At 42.2% G+C, this 23029-nt stretch overlaps 1 protein-coding gene across 2 annotated transcripts in view; it reads left to right on the forward strand.

The window, feature by feature from the left end:
- The window catches only part of KCNN3 (potassium calcium-activated channel subfamily N member 3), a 291621-nt gene that overhangs the window by 263662 nt on the left and 4930 nt on the right, over nucleotides 1-23029 (forward strand). For both annotated transcript variants that reach the window (XM_036756376.1, XM_036756377.1), the window contains 3 exons: nucleotides 1723-1833; nucleotides 20918-21045; nucleotides 21400-21469. In XM_036756376.1, the coding sequence (XP_036612271.1) occupies nucleotides 1723-1833; nucleotides 20918-21045; nucleotides 21400-21469 (309 nt within the window). The remainder of the gene's footprint in view (nucleotides 1-1722; nucleotides 1834-20917; nucleotides 21046-21399; nucleotides 21470-23029) is intronic.

Raw genomic sequence — 23029 nt, forward strand, 5'->3', positions numbered from 1 at the left:
ATACAAATACAAAAATGTAGTTATCTCTGTCCTTGGGGGAGGAGATACTATACACACACACATATATATGTATATATACATATTTGTATATATGCATATACACGTATATACATCTATGTGCATATGTATATACACATAGATGTATATATGCACATATAATATGTGTATGTGTGTGTATTGGGGGAAAGAAGAATATATATGGATTATATATTTATAAGTATATTTAGATAATATATTTTAATGATTTTAATGATGTATTAATAATATATTTAAATATTTATATAAACATTAAAATGTTTTAAACCTATCATAAAATATATTTTATATATTTATATAATATAATATGGAATGCACCTTATATTACAGGTATATTTATATAACATAAATACAAGTAAATTAAAGTATTTGAAGATCTGTCCTATGGAAAAGGAATTAGACTTTTCTGTCTAAAGAGCAATGGGTAGGAGTTACACAAAGATAGAGACTCTCTGACTGATCAGGGCTTATTCGATTGCTGGATTGGATGCACATAGGCTGATCCATCTAGAGGTGGAAGGGACCTCAGAGGCCATCTACTCCAACTTCTGCATTTTACAGATGAGGAAATTGAGGCTCAGAGAAGTTAAGTTTCTTACCCATGGTCATACAAGATAGGAAAATACCAGAAGTAGGATTTGGTCTTCTGACTCCAGAGATAGTAAGCATAGTACTGCACCACACAGCTTCCTGATTCAGACTGTCCCTAAGTAGAACAAGAGACCTCTGAAGGACCGCTTTTTCAGGGATGGTACGGACGGAACTTCTGTTCCAACATCAGTTGGATTGGAGGGTCCCTGAGATCCCTTCCAGCTGTGAATTCGGTATATGTCATGAGGGTTTATCGATGGATCCTTAGGTCAAAGTGTTCTGTCTTGGTGGGTTTTTTTTAATGGATATACACTGCATGATGATTTAGTGCATGAAAGCCCCAGTGAAGTCGGAAAAGACTCTGATCTTGACACTTTGACATCAGCAGACATGGAGTCAGAGGTCCCCTCCAAGAAACACAGATTTTTCAAGACAATCTACTCTTCTGACTTCATTGGATTTTTCAAAAAAAAATCTTTTGATATTATGCAAGTCAACTCTCAGCCATCTAATGAAGTACGTACTTCATAAATTATCCAAGTGTTCCTTCCCTCCCTGGGCTGTTCAGGGAGAATGTGTGTGTTTATGTGCATGGGTTTGATGAGGCATGCATTTCCCCCTGCATTCCCAAGTTGGAGAGATAGAGGTGGCAATTGGATCAGTGGCCATACTGGATATTTCATGCCTCTTCTCCCTTCTGTTAGTGACTGTGCAGTTGAGCATTTTGATGCACTCTGTCTCTCAAGTTGCTTAAAGCACTTCATACATTTTTAAGCCCTGTCCTGGAGGAGGGAGATGAGATTATTGCACATCTTTGGGGATGGAGAAGGACAAAGAGCCAGAGGTTGGGAGCCTTGTTCAGTGATTTGGGCTCCACAGTCTCCAAACACAGAGCAAGGACTCTGTGACTCTTCCGCAATAAGAGAGTATTCTTTTTCCTCCTATACTGAGCAGCTAGCCTCCTTTGAATGAAGCCAGTGGCTGGTGCTGAGGATGGTACAGTGGGGACGCAGAGCCTTTTGAACATTTTAGGGTGAACTTTGCTTCTTAACTAGCATGTTCTCTTCTTTGCTCTTCTCATTGTTCCCATCCCAGGGTGCCGGCTGTACCGCGCTGGTTGTGGCTGTAGTTGCCAGAAAGTTGGAACTCACCAAAGCCGAGAAGCACGTTCACAACTTCATGATGGACACTCAGCTCACAAAACGGGTAAAAAGTCCTCTATGCGCCTCTGAAATGGGGGAAGTTAAAAACCACTGAGGAACAGTGGCCGCCTGCTCCAACTTCCCCAAGTCCCATCTCGTGCAGTCACCCGTTCTGGCAATGTGCCTTTGAAGGGAATCTAGCTTCAATGGGCATCCCCTTCCCACCCCTTTTAAAATGAAAAACTTCAGTGTTTGAAGGATTTTAGACCCTTATTTCTGCAGCACAAATCACGATCCCTCTCACCCTTAGTGGGCATGCCTTTGGGGATTTGTTATGGTAGAAAAATACGTCACCTTATGGCTAACCTGGTGATTAACTTTTCCCAAATTACCCAGGTTACCCCAGGATGACAGCAATGCAGTTCATTATTCGATCAGTCAATCCACAAGCATTTATTAGGCACTTACTATGTGCCAGACATTGTGCTAAGCACTAGGGATATAAAGTGAAACACAGGTCTCCGAATTAAGGCCAGAGTGTTAGCATTGCTATCTTTTGTCAAGTTATAGTACCTCTCCTGGGACACCAAATGACTTTTCTGAAAATTAAATACATAAGCTATAATGGAGGGCTAGACATGGAATAAGGGCTAACAATGTAACAGCCAGCATCTAGATACTGCTTTAAGGTCTGTAAAACACTTTACAAATATTGTTTCATTTGATCATCACAATAACTCCAGTCTGAGACAGGTGCTATCATTATTTTATCACTGCCCTCCTCTAGCCCTGGGAGGCTGGCATTACTGTCCCAAGAACAGAAATGTGATGTCTACTGCTGCTAACAGCCAGAATTTATAGAACACTTTAAAATTTGCAAAGCACTTTACATATGTTAACTCATTTGATCTTTACAACAATTTCTGGGAGGTAGGTGCTATTTTTATCTCCATTTTACAGATGAGGAAACTGAGGCTGAGAGAGGTTGAGTGACTTCCCCAGGGGACCAAGTGGGTGTTTGAGGCAGGATTCAAACTTCCTGACTCCAAGTGTAGAGCTCTATTCACTCTGGCACTTCGCTGCTCTGCAGATGAGGAAACAGTCCCAGAACAGGAAAAGATCGGCCTCATGCCCTTGCCACTACCCCTTGTTCCTCATTAGGAAGCATAGCAGAAACTCTTTAAAATGTTACTGCAAATGTGCCTGACGCCTGTCTTCAAATAAGACTCATTAAGAGGCACAATTCCAGAAATACCCAAATTTCAAAACGATGGCTCATCAAAGCAGCAGCATCTGATTTTTTTCCCCTTTTGGTTTTTTTCCTACTAACGGCTCTCCCTTGTACCTTTGTCAGAGTGGTTAAGTAGGATGACAAAACTGAAATTCTCATCTCCAAGTGAGCCGGCAGATCATTTAGCCACTGAAAGCAAAGCCCAACTCCAGCCCAAAATTGTCAAAGAAGAAAATGTTCATTTAGAACAGACAGAAATGAGTCTACCAGGATGACAACAGGCCAAATGATCAAGTCAGGGATTGTTTATTTAATGACAGTTTTTATGACAAATTCTTTAGCGCTGCTGTCTGAATGAAGGTCATGAATATGATTTCCTACTAGCTCTTCCTATCCCTCCAGAACGAACCCCTTTTTGAATTCAGTAGCTGTCAATGTACAGCAGCCATTCTTCCTCATTTTTACAGAGGGCGATTTATTCCTCAGCAGAATTTTGATTAAGTACTCTGAGAGGGAAATGAGAAAGTCAATGATTCATGTTACAGAGCAGTGGGAAAATGTGTTATAAACTGGGAAAGAGAAGGGAAGTGGGGTGGGGGAGAAAGGGAAGTGGGGGGAGAAATGAGAAGGGAAGGGGGAAAGATAGGGAAAAGGGGAAGGAGGGAAGTGGAGGACATCAAGAGAGGTAGGAGAGAAGGAAAGAGGGAGAGAAGAGAAAAAGGAAAAGGGAGAGAGAAAGAAAAGTGGAGGAGAGAGGGAAAGAGGGAGAGGGAGAAAGAGGGAAATGAGGGAGAGAGAGAGAGGGAAAGGGAGGTAGGAGAGAAGAGGAAAAGGGAAAGGGAGTGAGAAGGAAATGGAGGCAGAGAGAGGGAAAGAGGGAAAGGGAGAAAGAGGGAGGTAGAGAGAAGGAAAAAAGGTAGGAGAGAAGGAAAGAGGGAAAGAAGAGGAAGAGGAAAGGGGAGAGGAGAGAGAGAGAGAGAGAGAGAGAGAGAGAGAGAGAGAGAGAGAGAGAGAAATGGGGGTGGTAGAGAGGGAGAAAAAGGGAGAGGGAGAGGAAGGAAAATGGGGAAAGAAAGAGGGAAAGGTAAAGAGGAAAAGGAAGGAGATAGAGGGAAATGGGGGGGAGCCAAAGGACAGAAGGGTGAGGGGAAAAGAGGAGAGGAGCAGAAAGGATGAGAGAACACAAAAGGGGGAAAGAAGGTAAGCTTGCCAAGGCCTCTCCAATTTCTATAAAGCAATTTCTCAAGAGAATTTTTAATGGTGTTTGACTGCTTTGTTTTTAATTGTGTTTATAGAGCCAACATAGAGGTTAAAAGGAAAAGGTACAGAGCAATATTCTTATTCTGTTGATATAGCAACTGTGGTACATACCATGTCATGGTGGTGGGTCAGCTGTTGTTCAGTTCAACAAAAGGGGATATTTTATGTGTGTAAGTGGTTGTGTCCTTCATAGAAGGCTACAAAGGCTGTAACTATCTCTGAGGACTGTCGAACGTTTGAATACAGAATCACACTACCTTTCCCCTTCCCCTCAATCTTCTATTCCACATGAATAAGCCACACTCAGTAATTAAGGGAATCTGGGAAGATTATTTGTACCCAAATGGAAATATGCCTGCATCTATTATCCTGTAAAGTCCTTGGCCAAATCACTTTACTACTCTGGGTCTCTGACTTTTTTCTGCGGGGGTGGAGGGTGGAGGAGATTTTGCCTCCAAACCTTCTCAGAAATAACTATTTAAAATTCCCTGATCTGAGAGTACCATACCAAGAAAAGGACCTCAGGAAATTGAGTGAATAGCATTTTTTAAAAAAATTTATTTGCTTTTAAACTAGGGACACACTTGACATTTCCTCTCATTTCATGATCAGCCCTCCCTCAGTGAAGCAGACACCAGACTCCTGGAAAATGAAGAGAATTTCAGCTCCTTTGTGATCTAGAAATCTCACTGTGTGCAGAGGAGCCAGTTATGAAAATTAAACAAATCTTCTGGAACATAATTATAAAAGGTTATGAAGTTCTGGTTAATTTTGAGCTTTTAAAATAACTCCCTAATATCCTCCTTCAAATCCAGTTACCTTCAGAAAGACAAGAGCAAAGCTCAAATCAGTCAATATTTATTGAGGTCCTTCTATGTGCAAGGTGCTTTACGTAATCAAAGACCAGCCCCTATGGGGGCTCCTAAAGTTGATGCCATAATCATAGGATCATAGATATTTTTAAGCATCAAAGATTTAGAGCCAGGACCTTAGAGATCATATAGCCCAACTCTCATTTTACAGATAAGGAAACTGAGAGTCAGGGAGGTTGTGACTTGTCCAAGGTCATACAAAAAGTAGCAAAGCTAACTTTTTTTTCTTCCAAAGAACTAAATGGTAGAAAAGTTCAATAAGTAGAAGCTTTCCAAATCAGGAAGCACTGAGACTTGAGAAATCTCTTTTACATCACCTTAATTGAAAGAAAACCAAATTGTTATTCTTGGCCTGCTGCTATTTGAGTTCGATTTGACCTGTTCACAAATGAAGCCCACCTTTCTTTTTCAGAATTAATTCCTTAGTCTATTTTCCATTGAGTTCAATTCTTTTCTGGTTTCTCTAAACTGCCCTTTGGGTCTAGATGGAATAATTCACAGATCAAATAAACCTCCAAAGTTTGGTATATGGTATATTCATAAGATCTCATCAGATTCAGAAAGAGAGAAGGGGAGAGAGACAGAGAGAGAGACAGAGAGACAGAGAGAGACAGAGACAGAGAGAGAAAGAGAGAGAGAGAGAGAGAGAGAGAGAGAGAGAGAGAGAGAGAGAGAGAGAGAGAGAGAGAAACTACTTGATATGGAAAGAAATTATCATGATATAATCTCTCAGGAGGTAGGTAAGTAAGAGATCTAACAACAGATGGAAACAATCACTTGGAAATAAATCTATGAGGTAGATCAGTTCTTGTGTAAATACCAAAATCAAACCGTATGGGGAAAGGTGTTGTAATTTATTAATCACAAAAATGTACTTTCACTGTGGTCACACTGATTTACTCCCCAACCTAACCGCGTCCTTGTCTTTCCCTTTTTCCTATGATGTAGTTTTGGCCCTGAGTTCAATTCCCACCTGGGACACTTTTGAGTTATATGGCACTGAACAAGCCTGCCTCAATTTCTTCATCTGTAAAATGAGAAAAAAAAACAGCACCTACTTTGCCGGGCTGTTGTGGAGATCAAAAGAAGGAATCCTTGTAACATGTTTTGCATACCTTATAGCGCTACATAAATGCTAGTTGTCATCATGGAGGCAGCTGGTGGTACAGTAGATAGCACTGAGCCTGAAATCAGGAAATCCTGAATTAAAGTCCATCCTCAGACCCTAGTAGGGTTGTTGTGAAGATCAACTGAGATAATGCCCATCATAGAATAGGCATTATATAAATATTTATTCCCTTCCCTCATAATGAGCGCTAGTGATACTAGTCCCTTTATTTATTAGCAGGAAGAAATTGAGTAAGAATAAAGCCATGGGGCAGCTAGATTGCACAACTAGGTTGAACCTGAGTTCAAATGCAGCCATTTACTAGCTCTGTGACCCTGGGCAAGTCATTTAACTCCAATTGCCTCAAAAAAAAAAAGAATGAAGCCATAACTGGGCTGGGGTCATCAAGCTTTGCCCTATGGCACTGATATGGGGTGGGGTTAGAGCTAGGGGCTTTCACCTCTGGGCTTCACAATAATAATAATAGTAGCTATCATTCATGTAGTACTACAAAGTTCACAAAGCCCTCCACATATATTATCTCATTTTGATCCTCACAATATCCCTATGAGGTAGTATCATGATTTTACAGATGAGGAAACTGAGGCTGAGAGAAGTTACGCTACTTGCCCAAGGTCACCCACCTAGCAAGTAGGTAGGGCGGGATTTTTAAAGAACTTGGGTCTTCCTGACTGCAATTCTTAAGTACTCGATCCACCATCCCAGCTGGCTTCTAGCAGTACAGCTGGTCCTCCCTGAAGGTTCATGTGGTCACTCCCAGGGACCTGTAACACCTCTCCCAGGGCTGCCTTCCTCCTCTCTCCTTGCCTCCCTCTTGAGGTTGTAGGACTGCGGACAGTCAGTAATGCCACAACTCACAGGTCAAACTTTTGGAGGAAATGGACTGCTCCTTCTCCCTGGGTAGGTAGGTGCCACCATAGACAGAACACAGGGCTCATCTTCCTGAGTTCAAATCTAGCCTCAGAAACTTACTGGCTGTGTGATCCTGGCCAAGTAACTTCACCCTATTTGCCTCAGTTTCCTCATGATCCAATGAGCTGGAGAGGGAAATGGCAAACCACTCCAGTGTATCTACCAAGAAAACCCGAAAGGGGATCACAGAGAATTGGACACGACTGAACAACAACTCTCCTAGAGCAACTGTACCTGAGATACGTTGTCTTCTCTGCCCCCCAGAAAGGGGGCACAAGAATTTTTAGTTATGGATCTGAATAAGCGAAACTCTTAAGCAGGCAGGGCTCTGATTTCACAATATTAAAAATGTTGTAGAAAGGATGCTAGTAAAAAAAATCTCATAGTAGTGGGTCAAATGCAGCCTAATTTATATACAGATATCATGAGAGATGGACCCAATTTTTATGTCCAACTATCAATATTTGTTCATTAATCTAACCAATGTGTATTAAGTACCTACGATAGATAGGGCATTATACTAGGATCTAGGCAGTATAAAGTATGCCCATAAGGAGTCTATAGCCTCAGAATAGTGTAATTATAACATGCTAGGAAGAATACATGAAATTGACAAGATAGCAATATTTTTAAACCTCTGTTGCAAGTTGGTCTGGTATGCAGTTTATTCTTCCATCTATATTGACATTCACATCACTTGGGCATCTTCCTAGAGTTGGGGTTGTATCTCCTGAAACAATTTCTAAAATAAAACAGATGACATGTTATTTCAATGTTTCATATGCCATGCTGATGTCTATTTTCAATTAATATAATCCTAGGTTCATGAAAACACAGACTTGGGTGATAAAACACAAATTAAGACATAAAAAAAAGTTGTAGAAGACCTTTAGGGACAGCTAGGTGGCACAGTGGATAGAGCGCTGGACCTGGAGTCAGGAAGATCTGAATTCAAATCCAGCCTCAGACAATGACTAGCTATGTCTGACCAATTGACCCTGGGCAAGTCACTTAACCTGTTTGCCACAATTTCCACATCTATAAAATAGAGATGATAACAGCACCTGCCTCCCAGGGTTGTTGGGGGGATCGAACGAAATAATCATTGTAGAGTGCCTAACACAGTGCCTGGCACATAGTGAGCTTTATGTAAATATTAGATATTAGCACTAATATTATTATTATATATTAGGCAAGGAATTGAACTAGATGATATGGCAGAACCCCCATCCAACTGTGAGATTCTATGATTCTCTTCTAATTCTTCCTGAATCCTAGGGTCTGTCTTTACTAATGCACAAATTGCCACACCAAGCAGCGAGGTCTCGAATGCCATCAGACCTTCCCACGCTAACTCTGCGACGTTACTGTCACTGTTAGTCTCATAATTACAACTTATTCCTAACCTCTGGGCTAGTATATAATATATATGCAAATGAGAAGCGGAGAGATTTTTGTCAAGGATTGCAAAAAGGACCTAGATTCCCCCCAGATGCTCAGTCACAGAATCCTAGAATCTGAGAATTGAAATGGACCTTGGTGGCTGTCTAGTCTAACCCATGTTGTTATTTAGCCATTTCAACCGTGTCTGACCCCATTTGGAATTTTCTTGGCAGAGATACTAGAGTGGTTTGCTATTTCCTTCTCCAACTCATTTGACAGAGGAGGAAACTGAGACCAACAGGGTTAAGTGACTTGGCCAGGGTCACACAGCTAGCACGTGTCTGAGGCTGGATTTGAACTCAGGAAAATGAATCTTCCTGACTCCAGGTCTGTCACTCTATCCACTGCACCACATAGCTGCCCGAAATTAACCATAGGAGCCATTAAAAAAGATATTTTTCCTTTTGAATTACTGAATTATTTCAAAACTTCTAATATTTTATTTGATAGCTGACAGCCTTTTTGGGGGGGGAAGCATAATAACGGAATAACATGTCACGTGTATACTAAATCATGTGGAATGTGGTGCCAGTATTATTATCCTGGAAGCAGAGTCACACTGCTAATGATGACTTGCTGGAAGTCAGGGGTAGGATTTGAATTCAAGTCTTTGGAATCTAAAACTAGTTGTTTTTCTGATGAAGTGTCTCTCTGTGTATAAGGATGTGAAATAAGAACAACAGGAAAATTTACAAGTTTATAGAGAACTTTTGCTGGAAGTTTATAGAGATCAGTACCAGTGGTGTGCCTGGGAACTAGGTCTCATTTCTTAGAGGAGGAAACAGCTTAATGTAATAATGTACCCTAAATATGGAGTCTGAAAACATGGAGTGAATCTTGGCTCTGATATTTGGTAACTGTGTGACTTTATGTAAATAATTTCAACTCTCTAAGACTCTGTTTCCTCGTTTGAAAAATGGGAATAATTACGTTTGCAGTAAAAACCTCTCAGTGTATGGGGGCAGGGCGGTGGGAAGGTCAGTGATTTTTTTAAGCTTTAAGACAAAACTAAAGTGGAACATTTGGGGTTTGGGCATCCCCAGGGTGTCCAAATTGAGACTGTCTCTACAGTACCATCTGGAGGTAGGCTTTCTCCCCTTGGTAGCTGCACACATCCAGGACCCCTCCCCAACATCAGTCAATCCTTTCAGCATCATAGAAACCCGCAGTGCCCTGGGGGGAATCTACTTTCTCCCCCTAGGGTCCATACCCTTAGGTGAGATTCACTACCCTAGTTCCCCTCTCTCCCCTCCTTAGCCCAGGCACAAGAATTCCTGATTATAGCTCCAGCAATAGAAATTTATTCTTATTTGTCCCTTCTCCTTGAATGAGTAAGCCCTTTCTTTCAGATTCCCTCTTTAGTCAACTCTCCCTAAGGCTTATAATTTTCTTATTTTTTCAATCTCTCATGGAATTCTCCCAGAAGTCAACTCTCTCCTGGAAGATGCTAAATTCCCCTTTGGGTGCCTTTTTCCCCACCCCCCAACATTCCAGTTCTTTGGGTGGGATGATAGGTAGTGATCGGACCTCTTTGGCTCAGGAAAAGTTCATTTACAATTCAGAGGGACCTCCAGACTGGCATGCACCATATTAAGCCTTCCTCCTGACTCTGGCCCCAAATTCCTGCTTCACTTCTCTTCTGGAACAGGTGTAAGTCCTATATGGACTGCGTATACATTCTTCAGTTCAATTAAGCAAATTCTAATTAACCACCTACTATGTGCAGGGTGAGACAGCTAGGTGATGTACTGGATAGACCAATGGGCCTGGAGTCAGGAAGACTTGAGTTTTAATCTGGTATCAGACAGCTGTGTGACCCTGGGCAAGTCACTTAACTTCTGTTTGCCTCAGTTTCCTCATCTGTAAAATGATCTGGAGAAGGAAATGGTAAACCATTCCAATATCTCTGCCAGGAAAACCCCAAATGCGGTCATGAATAGTCACAACGATAACAAATGTGCAGGGCTCTGGACACATAATAAGTTCAGCATTCCTACAGTTCTCTTGGGATAGTAGAAAGAGAACTGGGTCAAAGTGTCAAAGTCCAGAATCCCTAGGTCTTCCTAACTCCAAGACAAGCCCTCTGTCCACTACACCACGCTGCCTCCAAAGTCCCTGTGCCTACCTAGGCCTCTGTTTCCTTCCCTGTAAAATGAGCGGTCTCTAAGATCCATTCCAGCTCTCAGTCCTGTGGCCCTAAGTCCCCCCTCCCTTTCTTCCCTTTGCATCCTCCGCCTAACGAGAGAATCCCTTCCCACCGCGGGATTCTGTTGGGGCTTAAGCAAAATTGCCACATAATAGAGATGCTAATAATGGCCTCCCTCTGGGTTCCACCAGCAGGACTCCCGGGAACTGCTCTTCAAAGGCCTTTCACAGCTGTGGGAGGAAATGAGACGCTCAGCCACAGGGTCTCTCGTCCCCCTTCATTTCCTCACCAGAGTTTATAGGTGCGGTGTAATGCCTGGTTCTAATTTCATAGCAGCTACCAGGTACAGGTTTCACAAGAGCCAAGCAAGAAGCCCACGTGATTCGGGAGAGAGATTGTTCTTGTTCTTGTTAATAATAGCTCCCGTCTCTGAACGTTCAAGCTGACGGAGCACTTTCTCCACAACAACCCTGTGAGCTATTATTATGATTTTACAGGCGAGGAAACTGAGGCCCAGAGGAGTTGTGACTTGCCCAGGATTACACAGCTAGTAAGCGTTTGCTTTCCCTTTCAAATACATGGAATTGCAGAATCTCAGAGTCAGAAGGAGGAACCTCCAACTCACAGCTCACAGCCATCTATCACAGACATCCAGCCTCTCCTTGGGGCTGCCAGTGAGGAAGCACCCACTAACCTCCCGGGGCAGCCCATTCTACTCCTGAATAGTTCCAATGGTGGGGTAAATGTTTGCTTACATCAAGCCTATACACCCTGCCCTCCCCACCCCACCCTCAGAGGCCAAACAGAAGAAATTTAATCCTTCTTCCAGTTAACAGCTTCAAGGTTGTTCCTATGTCCTCAATTACTCTTTTTAGCCTTTCGATGATTACAAAGTTTCCTTTCTTCAGCTTTCTTCTGAATGATTGGGTGAGGTTATGACAACAATCATTGATTTATATGACAAGTAGTAGTAGTAGTAGTAGTAGTAGTAGTAAGTGGTAGTAGTGATGGTATTATCACTGAAGGAAAAAGACACAAAAGAGCAATGGATTTAGAGCCAGACAACTAAGGTTCAGACCCCACCTATGCCATCTACTACCTTTGTGACTGGGCAAGTCAGTTACCTCTCTAGGTGGACCTGAGCTTCCTCACTATAAAATGGAAAGGTTGGACTAGATAATACCTGAGGTCTCCTTCAGAATCCAGAATCCTATATAGCTTCTTGAAGTTTGCAAAGCACTTAAGATAATTTATTTGAAGTTGTAATAATAATAACAATATCATAGATAGGTGGATAGAGAGATAGAAGGGAAGGAAGGAAGGAAAAGAAAGAAAGACAGAAGGAAAGAGAAAGAACTGAACAACAAAATCAGACATTACTATGAAGCACATAAATTATAATTTGAACTTGGTTCTTTTGACAAGACCTTAAGGTCAGTATTCTTTCCACTATCCCACACATGTTTCTTTGGGAAAAGAAATAAAAATATATCTTCATGTAAACATTTTGGAATCAGAAAAATTCTGAACTTAATACTGGAGGCTTCTTTCGTTGCTTAAGGCTCATTTTCCATGCAGATACTTAAGGGATCATACTCAGATGTCTCCCTCTCAACAGGCTGTGTGTGTTGAGGGAGGAGGGCAGTGTCAGAAGTCCTGGGTTCAGTCTCATCTCTCTTTACCTGGTCATGTGCCCTTGAGCACTTCTCTCTGGGCCTCAGCTCCCTCATCTATAAAATGGGTGGGTTGGTGGGTTGTACCAGACGAACTCTATAGTCCCTTTCAGCTCTAACACCTTGTGATTCTATGAGAGGGCCCCTACTTCTTTATTGGTTAAAACCTGAGAGCTTGGGGGCAGCTAGGTGGCACCTGAGTTCAAATCCAGCCTCAGACACTTGACACACTTACTAGCTGTGTGACCTTGGGCAAGTCACTTAACCCCAATTGCCCTGCCTTCCCCCCTGCAAACAAAAAAAAAAAACAAACAAAAAATCTGAGGACTTGAGGCATTTTGATTGTCCTTCCTCTAAACTGAAGAGGATGGTATTGGTGGAAAGATTACTTCTTGTTGTTGTTTCTGTTCCTTCATTTCAGTCCTGTCTGGCTCTTTATGACCTCTTTTGGGGTTTACTTGGCAAAGATAGTGGTTTGCCATTTCCTTCTGAGTGAATTACCTCTTCCTTCTCCAGCTCATTTGACAGATGAGGAAACTGAGGCAGAGGGTTAAGTGACTTACCCAAGGTCACATAGCTAGTAAGGTCAGAGGCTGTATTTGAACTCAATTCTTCCTTACTCTAGGCCTGGCTCCCTATCCACTTCGAAAGCACTAGTTGAAAGGCCATAGAGTCCTAGATTTTACCAACCCTGTCTTCCTTCCCTTCATTGCCTTCTCCCATATTCATCCTCCCAGCCATGCCTTTTGGCTCTGGGTTCCCATAGGGGGCCCAAATTCATTTTGGAAATGGAAGTGCTGTCTCTAACTCTAACTCCAACTCAGACTTTTATGGAGTCTCCTAACCATCCTGAGAATGGAGGGATTTCATTCAAAGAAGAGGAAACCTCACTTCTCCCCTCAGCCCGAAAAAGGACTCCACTGACTGATGTGGAGGGAGGCTTCTGTCACATCTACTGCTGGACTGGAAAAGCTCTCTGCAGTTAAAAGCCTATTTCTTCTTCTCTTGTAGATATCGATCCACTTAGCTTTGTGCTAGACCATTTGTGCTAGGCCATTTGCTGGCAATTAATTTCCAAGACAGCAACCAGCACTTTTCCTTCAACATTACACTTTCTTAAACATATTTGCACACATTCCGCTTACATCCAAACCCATAAAAAAAGATGTGAATACCTCTAACGAGGGCTCTGCAGTGCTGTGATTTCCATGCAGGGCACCAGCCACCAAATGTTGACCCTCTTCTCTCAACCTGCCTAGGATGGCCTGTGATCGCCAAAGAGCGCTTGGGCCCCTTCCAGCTGAATAGCACTTCCAAAATATGCATTACTAGGATTTTTGTATAAATTGGCAGAGAGCATGGAGCCCCCTGTTACTGTTCTTGGCCTTGGGTTCTAGTTTTACCTTTGCAGCTTCCCCTCGCTGTACTTTGTAGGCATTCAGGAACCAATGGCAGCCTCCCTCTGGCTTTGGATGGTTCTCTTCCTTCCCCCTCTTTCCTAGATCTTGGGTCTGGTAGGGAATGGACTCACCAATGGAGCTTCCAGGATGCTCCATGACATGTGGGAAGAGGGTTGGACTTGCATTCAAAAGTGCTGAATTTGAGTTCTGGTGCTGTCATTTAACTTATTTTGTGGCCTTAGGAAAGGCAAATCATGTCTCTGAGCTTCAGCTGACTTATCTGTAAAATGAAGATAACAAAAATGTGTGATAGCAACCATATGTAACAATTTAAAGTCCACAAGTCCTTTTCCATGCATTGTCTCATTTGAACGCCATACCGACCCTGAGAAACAGGTACTAGACGTATTATCGCCCTCATTTTCACATGAGGAAACTGAGTTTCAGAGAAGTTAATTGCCTTGTCTATGATCACAAAGCTAATAAAAGTCAGAGGTAGGATTCGATCCCAGGTCTTCCTGACTCCAAGTCCAGCAGGCCATCCAGGCACATATAGTTGGCATACTTATCGGATTTACAAATGGCATCAAATTGTGAGGGACGGATAAGAGAAAGAAGGAAAGAGAAGGGAATAAGCATTTATATAGGACCGACCATGTGCCAAGAACTGTACTAAGTGCTTTAAAAAAAATACATTCTTTTATTTGGTCCTCACCACAACCTTGAGGGGTAGGTGCTGTTATCAGTCCCATTTTACAGCTGAGGAAACTGAAACAAACAGAGGCAAAGTGACTTGCCCAGGGTCACACTGGTGGGGGGGGGTGGTAGAATTCGGATTTGAACCCAGAACCTCTTATTCCATATCCAGTGTACTTTCAGTTAAGTCAATAAGTTTATTTTTAAAAATATTTTGTTTATTTTTTTTTAATTTTGCGTTCCAAATTCTCCCTCTCCCTCCACTCCCCCCTCATTGAGAAGGGAAGCAATTTGTTAAATATGTGTAATTGTGCAAAACATATTTCCATATTATCCATGTTGTGAAAGAAAATATAACCCCCCCCAAAAAAAAACCCAAGAAAAATAAAGTTTTTAAGTATACTTCAACTTACAACAGACTCCATCAGTTCTTTGTCTGGAGGTGGATAGCATTTTTCATCATGAGTCCTTTGGAATTATCTTGGATCATTGTATTGCTGAGAATAGCTAAGTAAGTCATTCATAGTGGATCACTGTACCATATTGCCATTACTCTGCACAATGTTCTCCTGGTTCTGCTCACTCCACTTTGCATCATTTCCTGTAAGTCTTCCCAGGTTTTTCTGACAGCATCCTGCTTGTTGTTTCTTATAGCACAATAGTATTCCATCACAATCATGTACCACAACTTGTTCAGCCATTCTCCAATTGATGGACATCCCCTCAATTTCCAATTCTTGGCCACCACAAAAAGAGCTGCTATAAATATTTTTGTACATACAGGTCCTTTTCTTTTTAATCTCTTACAAACCTAGTAGTGGTATTGCTGGGTCAAAGGGTATGCCCAGTTTGATAGTCCTTTGGGCATAGTTTCAAATTGCTCTCCAGAATGGTTGGATCAGTTTACCACTCCACCAATAGTGCATTAGTGTCCCAATTTTCCCAATAAGATGACTAGTAAGCAATTTATTAAGCACTTACTATATGCTAGGCACTGTGCTAAGCACTGGGAATACAAAGAAAGGCAAAAGACAGTATCTTCCATAATGGAGCTCATTCTAATGGGGGAGACAACATGCAAGCAGCTATGCATATATGAGATATAGACAGAGTAAATTGGAGGTAATCTCAGAAGAAAGGCACTAGCATTGAGGAGGACTGGGAAATACCTCATGCAGAAATTAGGATTTGAGGGGAAATTTGAAGGAAGCTGGGGAAGCCCCAAAGTAGAAATGAGAAGGGAAAGCATTCCAGTCATTGGAGACAGCCAGCAAAAAGGCACAAAGCTGGGAGATTGAGTGTTTTGTGAAAGGAACAAAAGGACCAATGACCCTAGATCACATAAAGGGAAATAAAGCATAAGAAGACTTGAGGAGTAGGAAGAGATAACTAAGAGCTTTAAAAGCCAAATGGGAGAAAGGGAAGGGAAGAAGCATTTATTAAGCACCTACTGTATACAAGGCACTCTGCTGAATGTTTTACAAATATTATCTTATTTGATCCTTACAACAATCTTGGAAGTTGGGTGCTGTTATCATCCCCATTTACATTTGAGGAAACTAAGGCAAACAGAGGTTAAGTGACTTGCCCAGGGTCACACCACTAGTAAGTGTCTGAGGTTAGATTTGAACTCAGGTCTCCCTGACTCCAGGCCCAGTGTTCTATCCAGCATGCCAGCTAACTGCTTTACATATAGGATTTTATATCTGTTCCTGGAGGCAATTGAGAGCCACTGGAGTTTGTTGAGTAGCGGGTGACATTGTTAGATATGGGCTTAAGGAAGACGATTAAGTTCAGGATGGACTGAAATGGGGAAGATGAAACAGAAGGTTACAGGTAGTCCAGGTGTGAAGTGATAAGGGTCTACACCAGAGAAGGGCCTACATCAGAGAAAATAAAGGGTCCTGTAGAAGAGATATTGTAAAGGCAACAGATTGGATATGTGAGGTGACTGAGGGTAAGATAACAAAGATGACGCATAAGTTGTGAGTCTATGTGATTGGGTGGTAGTGCCCTCAACATTAACAAGGAAATTGGAAAGATAGAAGGGTTTGGGGGAGGGGGAAGATAATGAGCTCATCTGTGGATATTTTGAATTTAAGAGGTCTACAGGACATCCTGTTTGACATGTCTCCTATGCAGTTGGAGATCAAGAGAGGTTAGGGCTGGATAAATAGACCTGGGGATCATTTGCATGGAGATGATCATTGAATCCAAGAAAGCTGCTGAGATCACCAAGTGAGATGGTAAAGAAGAAGAGAAGAGGACCCAGGACAAGCCCTTGGGGGATGCCCAGGGTTAGTGGGCATAACCTCATTGAAGATCCAGCAAAGGAGAATAAGAAGGAGCCACCAGAGAGGTAGAAATCAGTGAGATCATGTTATCATAAGATCATTGATTTAAAGAGACTTCAACTCTGTTGTTGCTATAACAATTAGAGCTGCCCCAATGCAGAATGGACTGCTTTGGCAAGTAGTAAGTTCTTCATTCCTGGAAATCTTCAAGTAGAAATTGGCTGACTATTGATTAGGTGATTTGTGTTCAGATGAGGGCTGAACTGCATCCCCTCTGAGATCTCTTCCAACTCTGAGATTTGTCCATTACTATTATTATTCTCTAGCTCAGTAAACATGCTGTGGAGGGGCTGCTGACTTTGGAGTCAGGACCTGTGTTCAAATCCCAGCTCTCCTGCTTACTATGTGACTTGGTTGAAATCTTTTGGTTTCTCTGAATCCCGGTTTCTTAACCAGTAAAACATGAAAGGACTGGAGTAAATTATTTCAGAGGTCCCTTCCAGCCCTAAATACTGTGACCTTATGATATTCATCTGTAAGATGAATAGGTTGGATAGATAGTTTTTAGGGGTCCCTTTCAGCTACAACATGCAATAATTCTATAAGATTAGCATCCAAAAGAGGGTGAGCTAACTAAATCAACTGAGTGTTTCTATCTATGTTTAGTAGAATGGTTTGCAGTTTCCAAAGCCCTTTTCTTTCAATAACTTTGTGAGATAAATAATGCAGCTGTTATTTCCCCACTTTACATATGAGGAAAACAGGCTTAGAAAGGTTACATTACTCGCCTATTTTCACGTATCTAGTAAATTTTGAAGATGCTATTCAATTCCAGGTCTCCTGGTTGCAAATCTAATGTTCTTTCCATCATATCAAACAAAGTAAAGATTTGCTCAGATACTTTCCTTTGATAAGGGACTAAGCACTCAAGAAATCTGAAAATGGCATGTACCCACATTATGTGCCTCCTCCAATAATAATAATTATGATAACAGCTAATATTTATAGAGTGTTTACAGTTTGCAAATTCTCCTAACTTACCTTTTCTTACACAACCACCATAGATACTACAGGTATTATCTCTATTTGACAGATGAAAAAACTAAGTCACAAAGAATCTAAATGACTTACCCAGGGTCATGCAGCTTGTAAGTTTCAGGGGCAGGGTTTGAACCCAGGTATTCCTAAGTCCAACACTGTCCACTACTTCTCACTACTTCTTCCCCCCAAGGCATATGATACAAAGCGAAGGGATTCACTCTTCCTGCCAACCATACCCACCCTGGAGGAGAACAAATCCGCTTCCAGCCAGGCCCAACCGACCTCCTCTTCCTCTTATATGCTCACTGCCATCATCTTCCACCCACCACCATCCAATTCAACGTCAGCAAGCAAGTCAACCAATCAATCAACAAGCATTTATTAAGTATCTCCTGTGAGCTTATCAATGTGTCAGGTGCTGGCATCACAGAAAAATACAATCCCTGCCCTTGTGATTACATTCTACTGGGTGAAACATCAGTGCCAGAGGTGTATAGTTAAGTCATTTCAAGCCACTTTCCTAGTGGACTTTTACTGAACAAAAAAACAATATTTATGTCACATGGAATGTTTCTGAGAAGAATTAGCTGTTTATAGAAAACAAAGCAGAGCCAGGGAAAGATATAATCCAACCTTTCTCTCCCTTTTTCTCTCATTCTCTCTCTCTTTCTCTCCTCTCTCTCCTTCTCTCCCCCTCTCTTTCTCTTCCCCCTCTCTTTTTTCTTTCATTCTCCCTTTCTCTCTCCTCTCTTTCTCTCCCTCTCTCCTTCTCTCTGCCTCTCTTTTCCTTTTCCCCTCTCTCTTTTCCTTTTCCCCTCTCTCTTTCTCTTTCCCTCATTCTCCCCTTCTCCCTTTCTTTCCTTCTCTCATTCTCTCTCTTCCTCTCCCCCTCTCTCTTCCTCTCCCCCTCTCTCTTCCTCTCCCCCATCTCTTTCTCTCCCCCTCTCTCTTTTTCGCTCTCTCTCCTCTCTCTGCCTCTCTTCCTCTCCCCCTATTTTTCTCTCTCTCTCTTACCCTCTCTCTCTCTCCCCCTCTCTCTCTTCTCTCCCTCACCATATATACACACAGACCATGATACAGTAGAAAACATACTGGCTTTGGAATCAGAGGACCTAGGTTTGAAACCTGACAGCTTCTTACTACCTATATAACTTTGGACAGGTCACTTGACTTCTCTAGGCCTCAGTTTCCTTGTCCATAAAATGGGAAGGGGTGGAGTAGGCATCCTGTAACATCCCTTCCACCTCTAGATCTATGATCTCATATAGTTAACCTGCAAAAATGCTCAGTGGCCCTTCCCATGCCATCTAGTGCCTCTCTGATGTGTCAGTATCCCCTGACGTCCTAATTCTCAGAAGGGTCACAAGGTGGCATCCTCAGACTTTCCTCTTTCTAGGGGGCAGTTGTGTTACACTTCCTGTTCAAAACCCTTTGGAGTCCATTCTCTTATTTCCTTTTTATGGCAGCCACCTGAGATGGGCATTTTAAGGATTATGATCACCACTTTACAAATGAGGAAACTGAGTTTCAGGGACATGAAGTGATTGGCCCAAGGTCACACAGCTAATAAATAAGGGAGCTGGAACTCGAACCTAGGTCTTTTGATTCTATTCCTGTGTTCTTCCCACTATACCACTATAATGGAAAGAGCACTGAACTTGGAGTCTCTAGACTTGGGTTCAAATTTTGCCTCAAACAGTTACTATCTGTGTGACCGTGGCAAATCTCCTAACTGCTGTGAATTTCAATTTCCACACCTATAAAACCGGGATAATAATATCCACACTATCTCTCTCATGGGGGGTTGTTAAGAGGAAAGTGCTTTGAGAGACATAAGGCGGTCTATGGATGTGAATTGCCAGACCACCTCTAATAAACATCTGACTTTCTCTAGACCTGCCTTAATTCCTGCTATACCCTGAACCTATGGGCCTGTGGGCCTGGGCCAATTTGCATGGCTGATAGAAATGGTAATGGTTAATCAAGAATCTATTTAGTTTGTGTTTAATAAGGAATGTTTCCCCTCGCTCTTGTTACTAATTACTGAAGATGTCTCTGTGTGAATGAAAACTTTGTCCCTTGCCATCTGGACACTGTTGATATGTCTCAGTTCAGTCATGAACCGGGTGATATCAGTGGTTTCCATGTCAACAGATTACAGTGTCTTATGTAGAAATGTGTGACTGTATTGCACCAAGAAGAAGCCAGCCTCTGAAGGGGGAAAGCTCCAGCTTCACACTGAAAAATCTTAGCTGATTTTCAGGAATTGCTTTGGAAATATTTCAGTTTTGTTCCAATTATATCTGCATGGAAAACTGCAGTTTCAATGTTTAGGGTCATTTGGGAATGGGACAATTGGCTTGTTGATGGCTCCATTTTCATTCTGTTGGGAAGACTTTTCCCCAAAGAGGATACATTAACAGCTTCAGCCAATGGAAATCAGTTTATTTTCTGAATTATGGAGATTTACCATGTGTACCTAATGGGTGGGTATCTCAGAACTCTGTGGGCCTCAACAGCCATGACATAGAGGTGTAATTATATTTATGAAAAATGTGGCCGAAAGGCCTCAGGGTTTGGATAATGAATCCTGGCTAAGGATAGCAACAGCAGCCATAGCCTAAAGAAGGGTCATTGGGATGATTTCTTAAGAAACAAACAAAAAAAACTGGTACAGTAAGAAGAGCACTAGACTTACAGCAGGAATACCCAGCTCTGCAGTCTACTATCTATACGATCTTAGCCAAGTGACTTAACCTTTCTGGGCCTCAGTTTCCTAATCTGTAAGATGAAAGGGATTGGGCTATATGGTCTTCTAAGCCCTTTGAATGCTAAATCTTAATCTATCATCTATGAACTTCAAGTCACCATGGTCTCTTGTGTTCCCTAAAAAGGTGTGGTGGGAGATGGATTTTAATCGTCTATTTCTAAGAATTCTTCATTCTGATGACCAAAACAGACCATAGCAGATAGTGTGTGATCAACTACATACACTTCTTAATACCAACTCAGGAACTTGAGCTGATCCCAGTGTCTGCTTTTCTTTCATAGATAAAGAATGCTGCAGCAAATGTCCTTCGAGAAACATGGCTTATCTATAAACACACCAAGCTGCTCAAAAAGATTGACCATGCCAAAGTCCGGAAACACCAGAGGAAATTCCTCCAGGCTATCCACCAGTAAGTAGAGCCATGCCCAACAGAACTTCCCATGGTCCTCATGAGGCCTAGAGAAAGTGGCCTGGGAGGTGGTAGAAAAGAGAGGCCCATGACAGTTTCCACTTCAGATCTACTGGTGTTCTCCTTGGTAGACCCAGAAAGAGAAAGAGAGAAGAGAGAGAGAGAGGAGAAAGACTTGTCCTTTCTTTGGACCCTGCCAAGTCTATGAGTCAAGTTGTGTTCACATTAACCATGCTAGGTTCCAAAATCAGAGAGGGCAATTTGGTCAAGAAACTGAAGCCAAAGGAGAGAGTTGATCTCTTAACACCTTAGCACGAAGGCCAAGATGAGATCGTTGCCATCTTTCTCCCACAGGCTGAGAAGCGTAAAGATGGAACAGAGAAAGCTGAGTGATCAAGCCAACACCCTGGTAGACCTTTCCAAGGTGAGTGGGTGAATCTGAAGCCACCCTCAAGAGACTTCAGATTCTTCCATTTAGATTGTTTGTTTTAAGGGTGGCTGGGAATACCTGGATAAAATAATCCCTCACAAAACCCTATACTAGAAAGCCAGAGAAAAATTCCTACCAGGATCCACCCCACCCCTCTTCCCAAAAAACACAAACACACACAAAACCACACAGACAAAAAACAGCCTTAAGGTTCAAATTCTAGAGTTTTGGAATCAACTATCATTAATGTTGTGCTCAAAAGTCTGGTAAACAAATTGTTTCAGATCACTAGGTCACCTGAAAAAGGCAACAGTCCTGCCAAGGTTCTGAATTTATAGACAGGAAGTAACATGCCGAGTGAGAGCTACAGTTCTGTGAGTTCTTACTATAGGAGTCATGGTAACTATCTCACCTGAGGTGTCCAGCTCAGGTCCCAGGTTGTATTTACGTGGAGACTGGTTCATTATGTTCTAAGGTCAGGATAGTCCCCTAAAGAGAATGTGGAGGGAAATGCAAGCACAGCACCACCTGGAATCGACTTTGTTATTTATCATTACTGCTGAGTTTCTATAAGGGTTTTGTGTTGTTGTTGTTGTTGCTTTTGGTCCCTACCGGTGAGTTCAACAGTATAAGGAATTCCCAGTGTGGAAACTCCCTCTACCAATACAGATCAGCAACCATTCCCCAACATACTTAGAAAGTTGTAGGGAGTATTGCAAGGTTAATTGACTCAACCATGATCACACAGGTAGTGTGAGTCAATCAAAAATCAATCAATAAACATTTATTAAGTGCTTACTGTGTGCCAGGCACTGTGCTAAGTGCTGGGGATATAAAAAGAGGCAAAAGATAGTCCCTGCCCTCAAGGAGCTTGCAATCTAATGAGCAAGACAACATGCAGACGAATCTATACAAAGCAAGCTATAGACAGGATCAATAGGAAATACTTAACAAAGGGAAGGCACTGGAATCAAAAGGGGTTGGGTAAGGCTTCCTACATGGGTGAGATTTTAGTTGGGACTTAAAGGAAGTCAGGGAGGTTAGTAGTCAGAGTAGAGGAGGGATGGTATTCCAGCCATGGGCAACAGCCAGAGAAAATGAGAGGGACATATGATTGGACCTGTGCTTTAGGAAAATCACTTTAGTGGCTGAATGGAGGATGGATTGGAGTGGGAAGAGATATGAGGCACATAGACCCACCAGCAGACTATTGCAATAACATAGACTTGAGGGGATGAGAGCCTGCACTAGAATTGTGGAAGTGTCAGAGGAGAGAAGGGGACATATTCAAGAGCTGTTGCAAAGGTGAAAACAACAGACCTTGGCAACAGATTGGAAGGAGGGCAGAGGATGGAGGAATCTGGGCTGACTCCTAGATTGCAAGCCTGAGGGACTGGGAGGATCGTGTTGCCCTCTACACTAGCAGGGAAGGTAGGAAGGAGGTAGAGTTTAGGGAAAAGATGATTTACATTTTGGATACTTTTAGTTTAAGATGTCTACTGGACATCCAGTTTGAGGTGTCTGAAAGGCATTTGGAGATACGAGATTGGAGGC

Source organism: Trichosurus vulpecula, chromosome 4, assembly GCF_011100635.1.
Source record: "Trichosurus vulpecula isolate mTriVul1 chromosome 4, mTriVul1.pri, whole genome shotgun sequence".
NCBI classification, from domain to species: Eukaryota; Metazoa; Chordata; class Mammalia; order Diprotodontia; family Phalangeridae; genus Trichosurus; species Trichosurus vulpecula.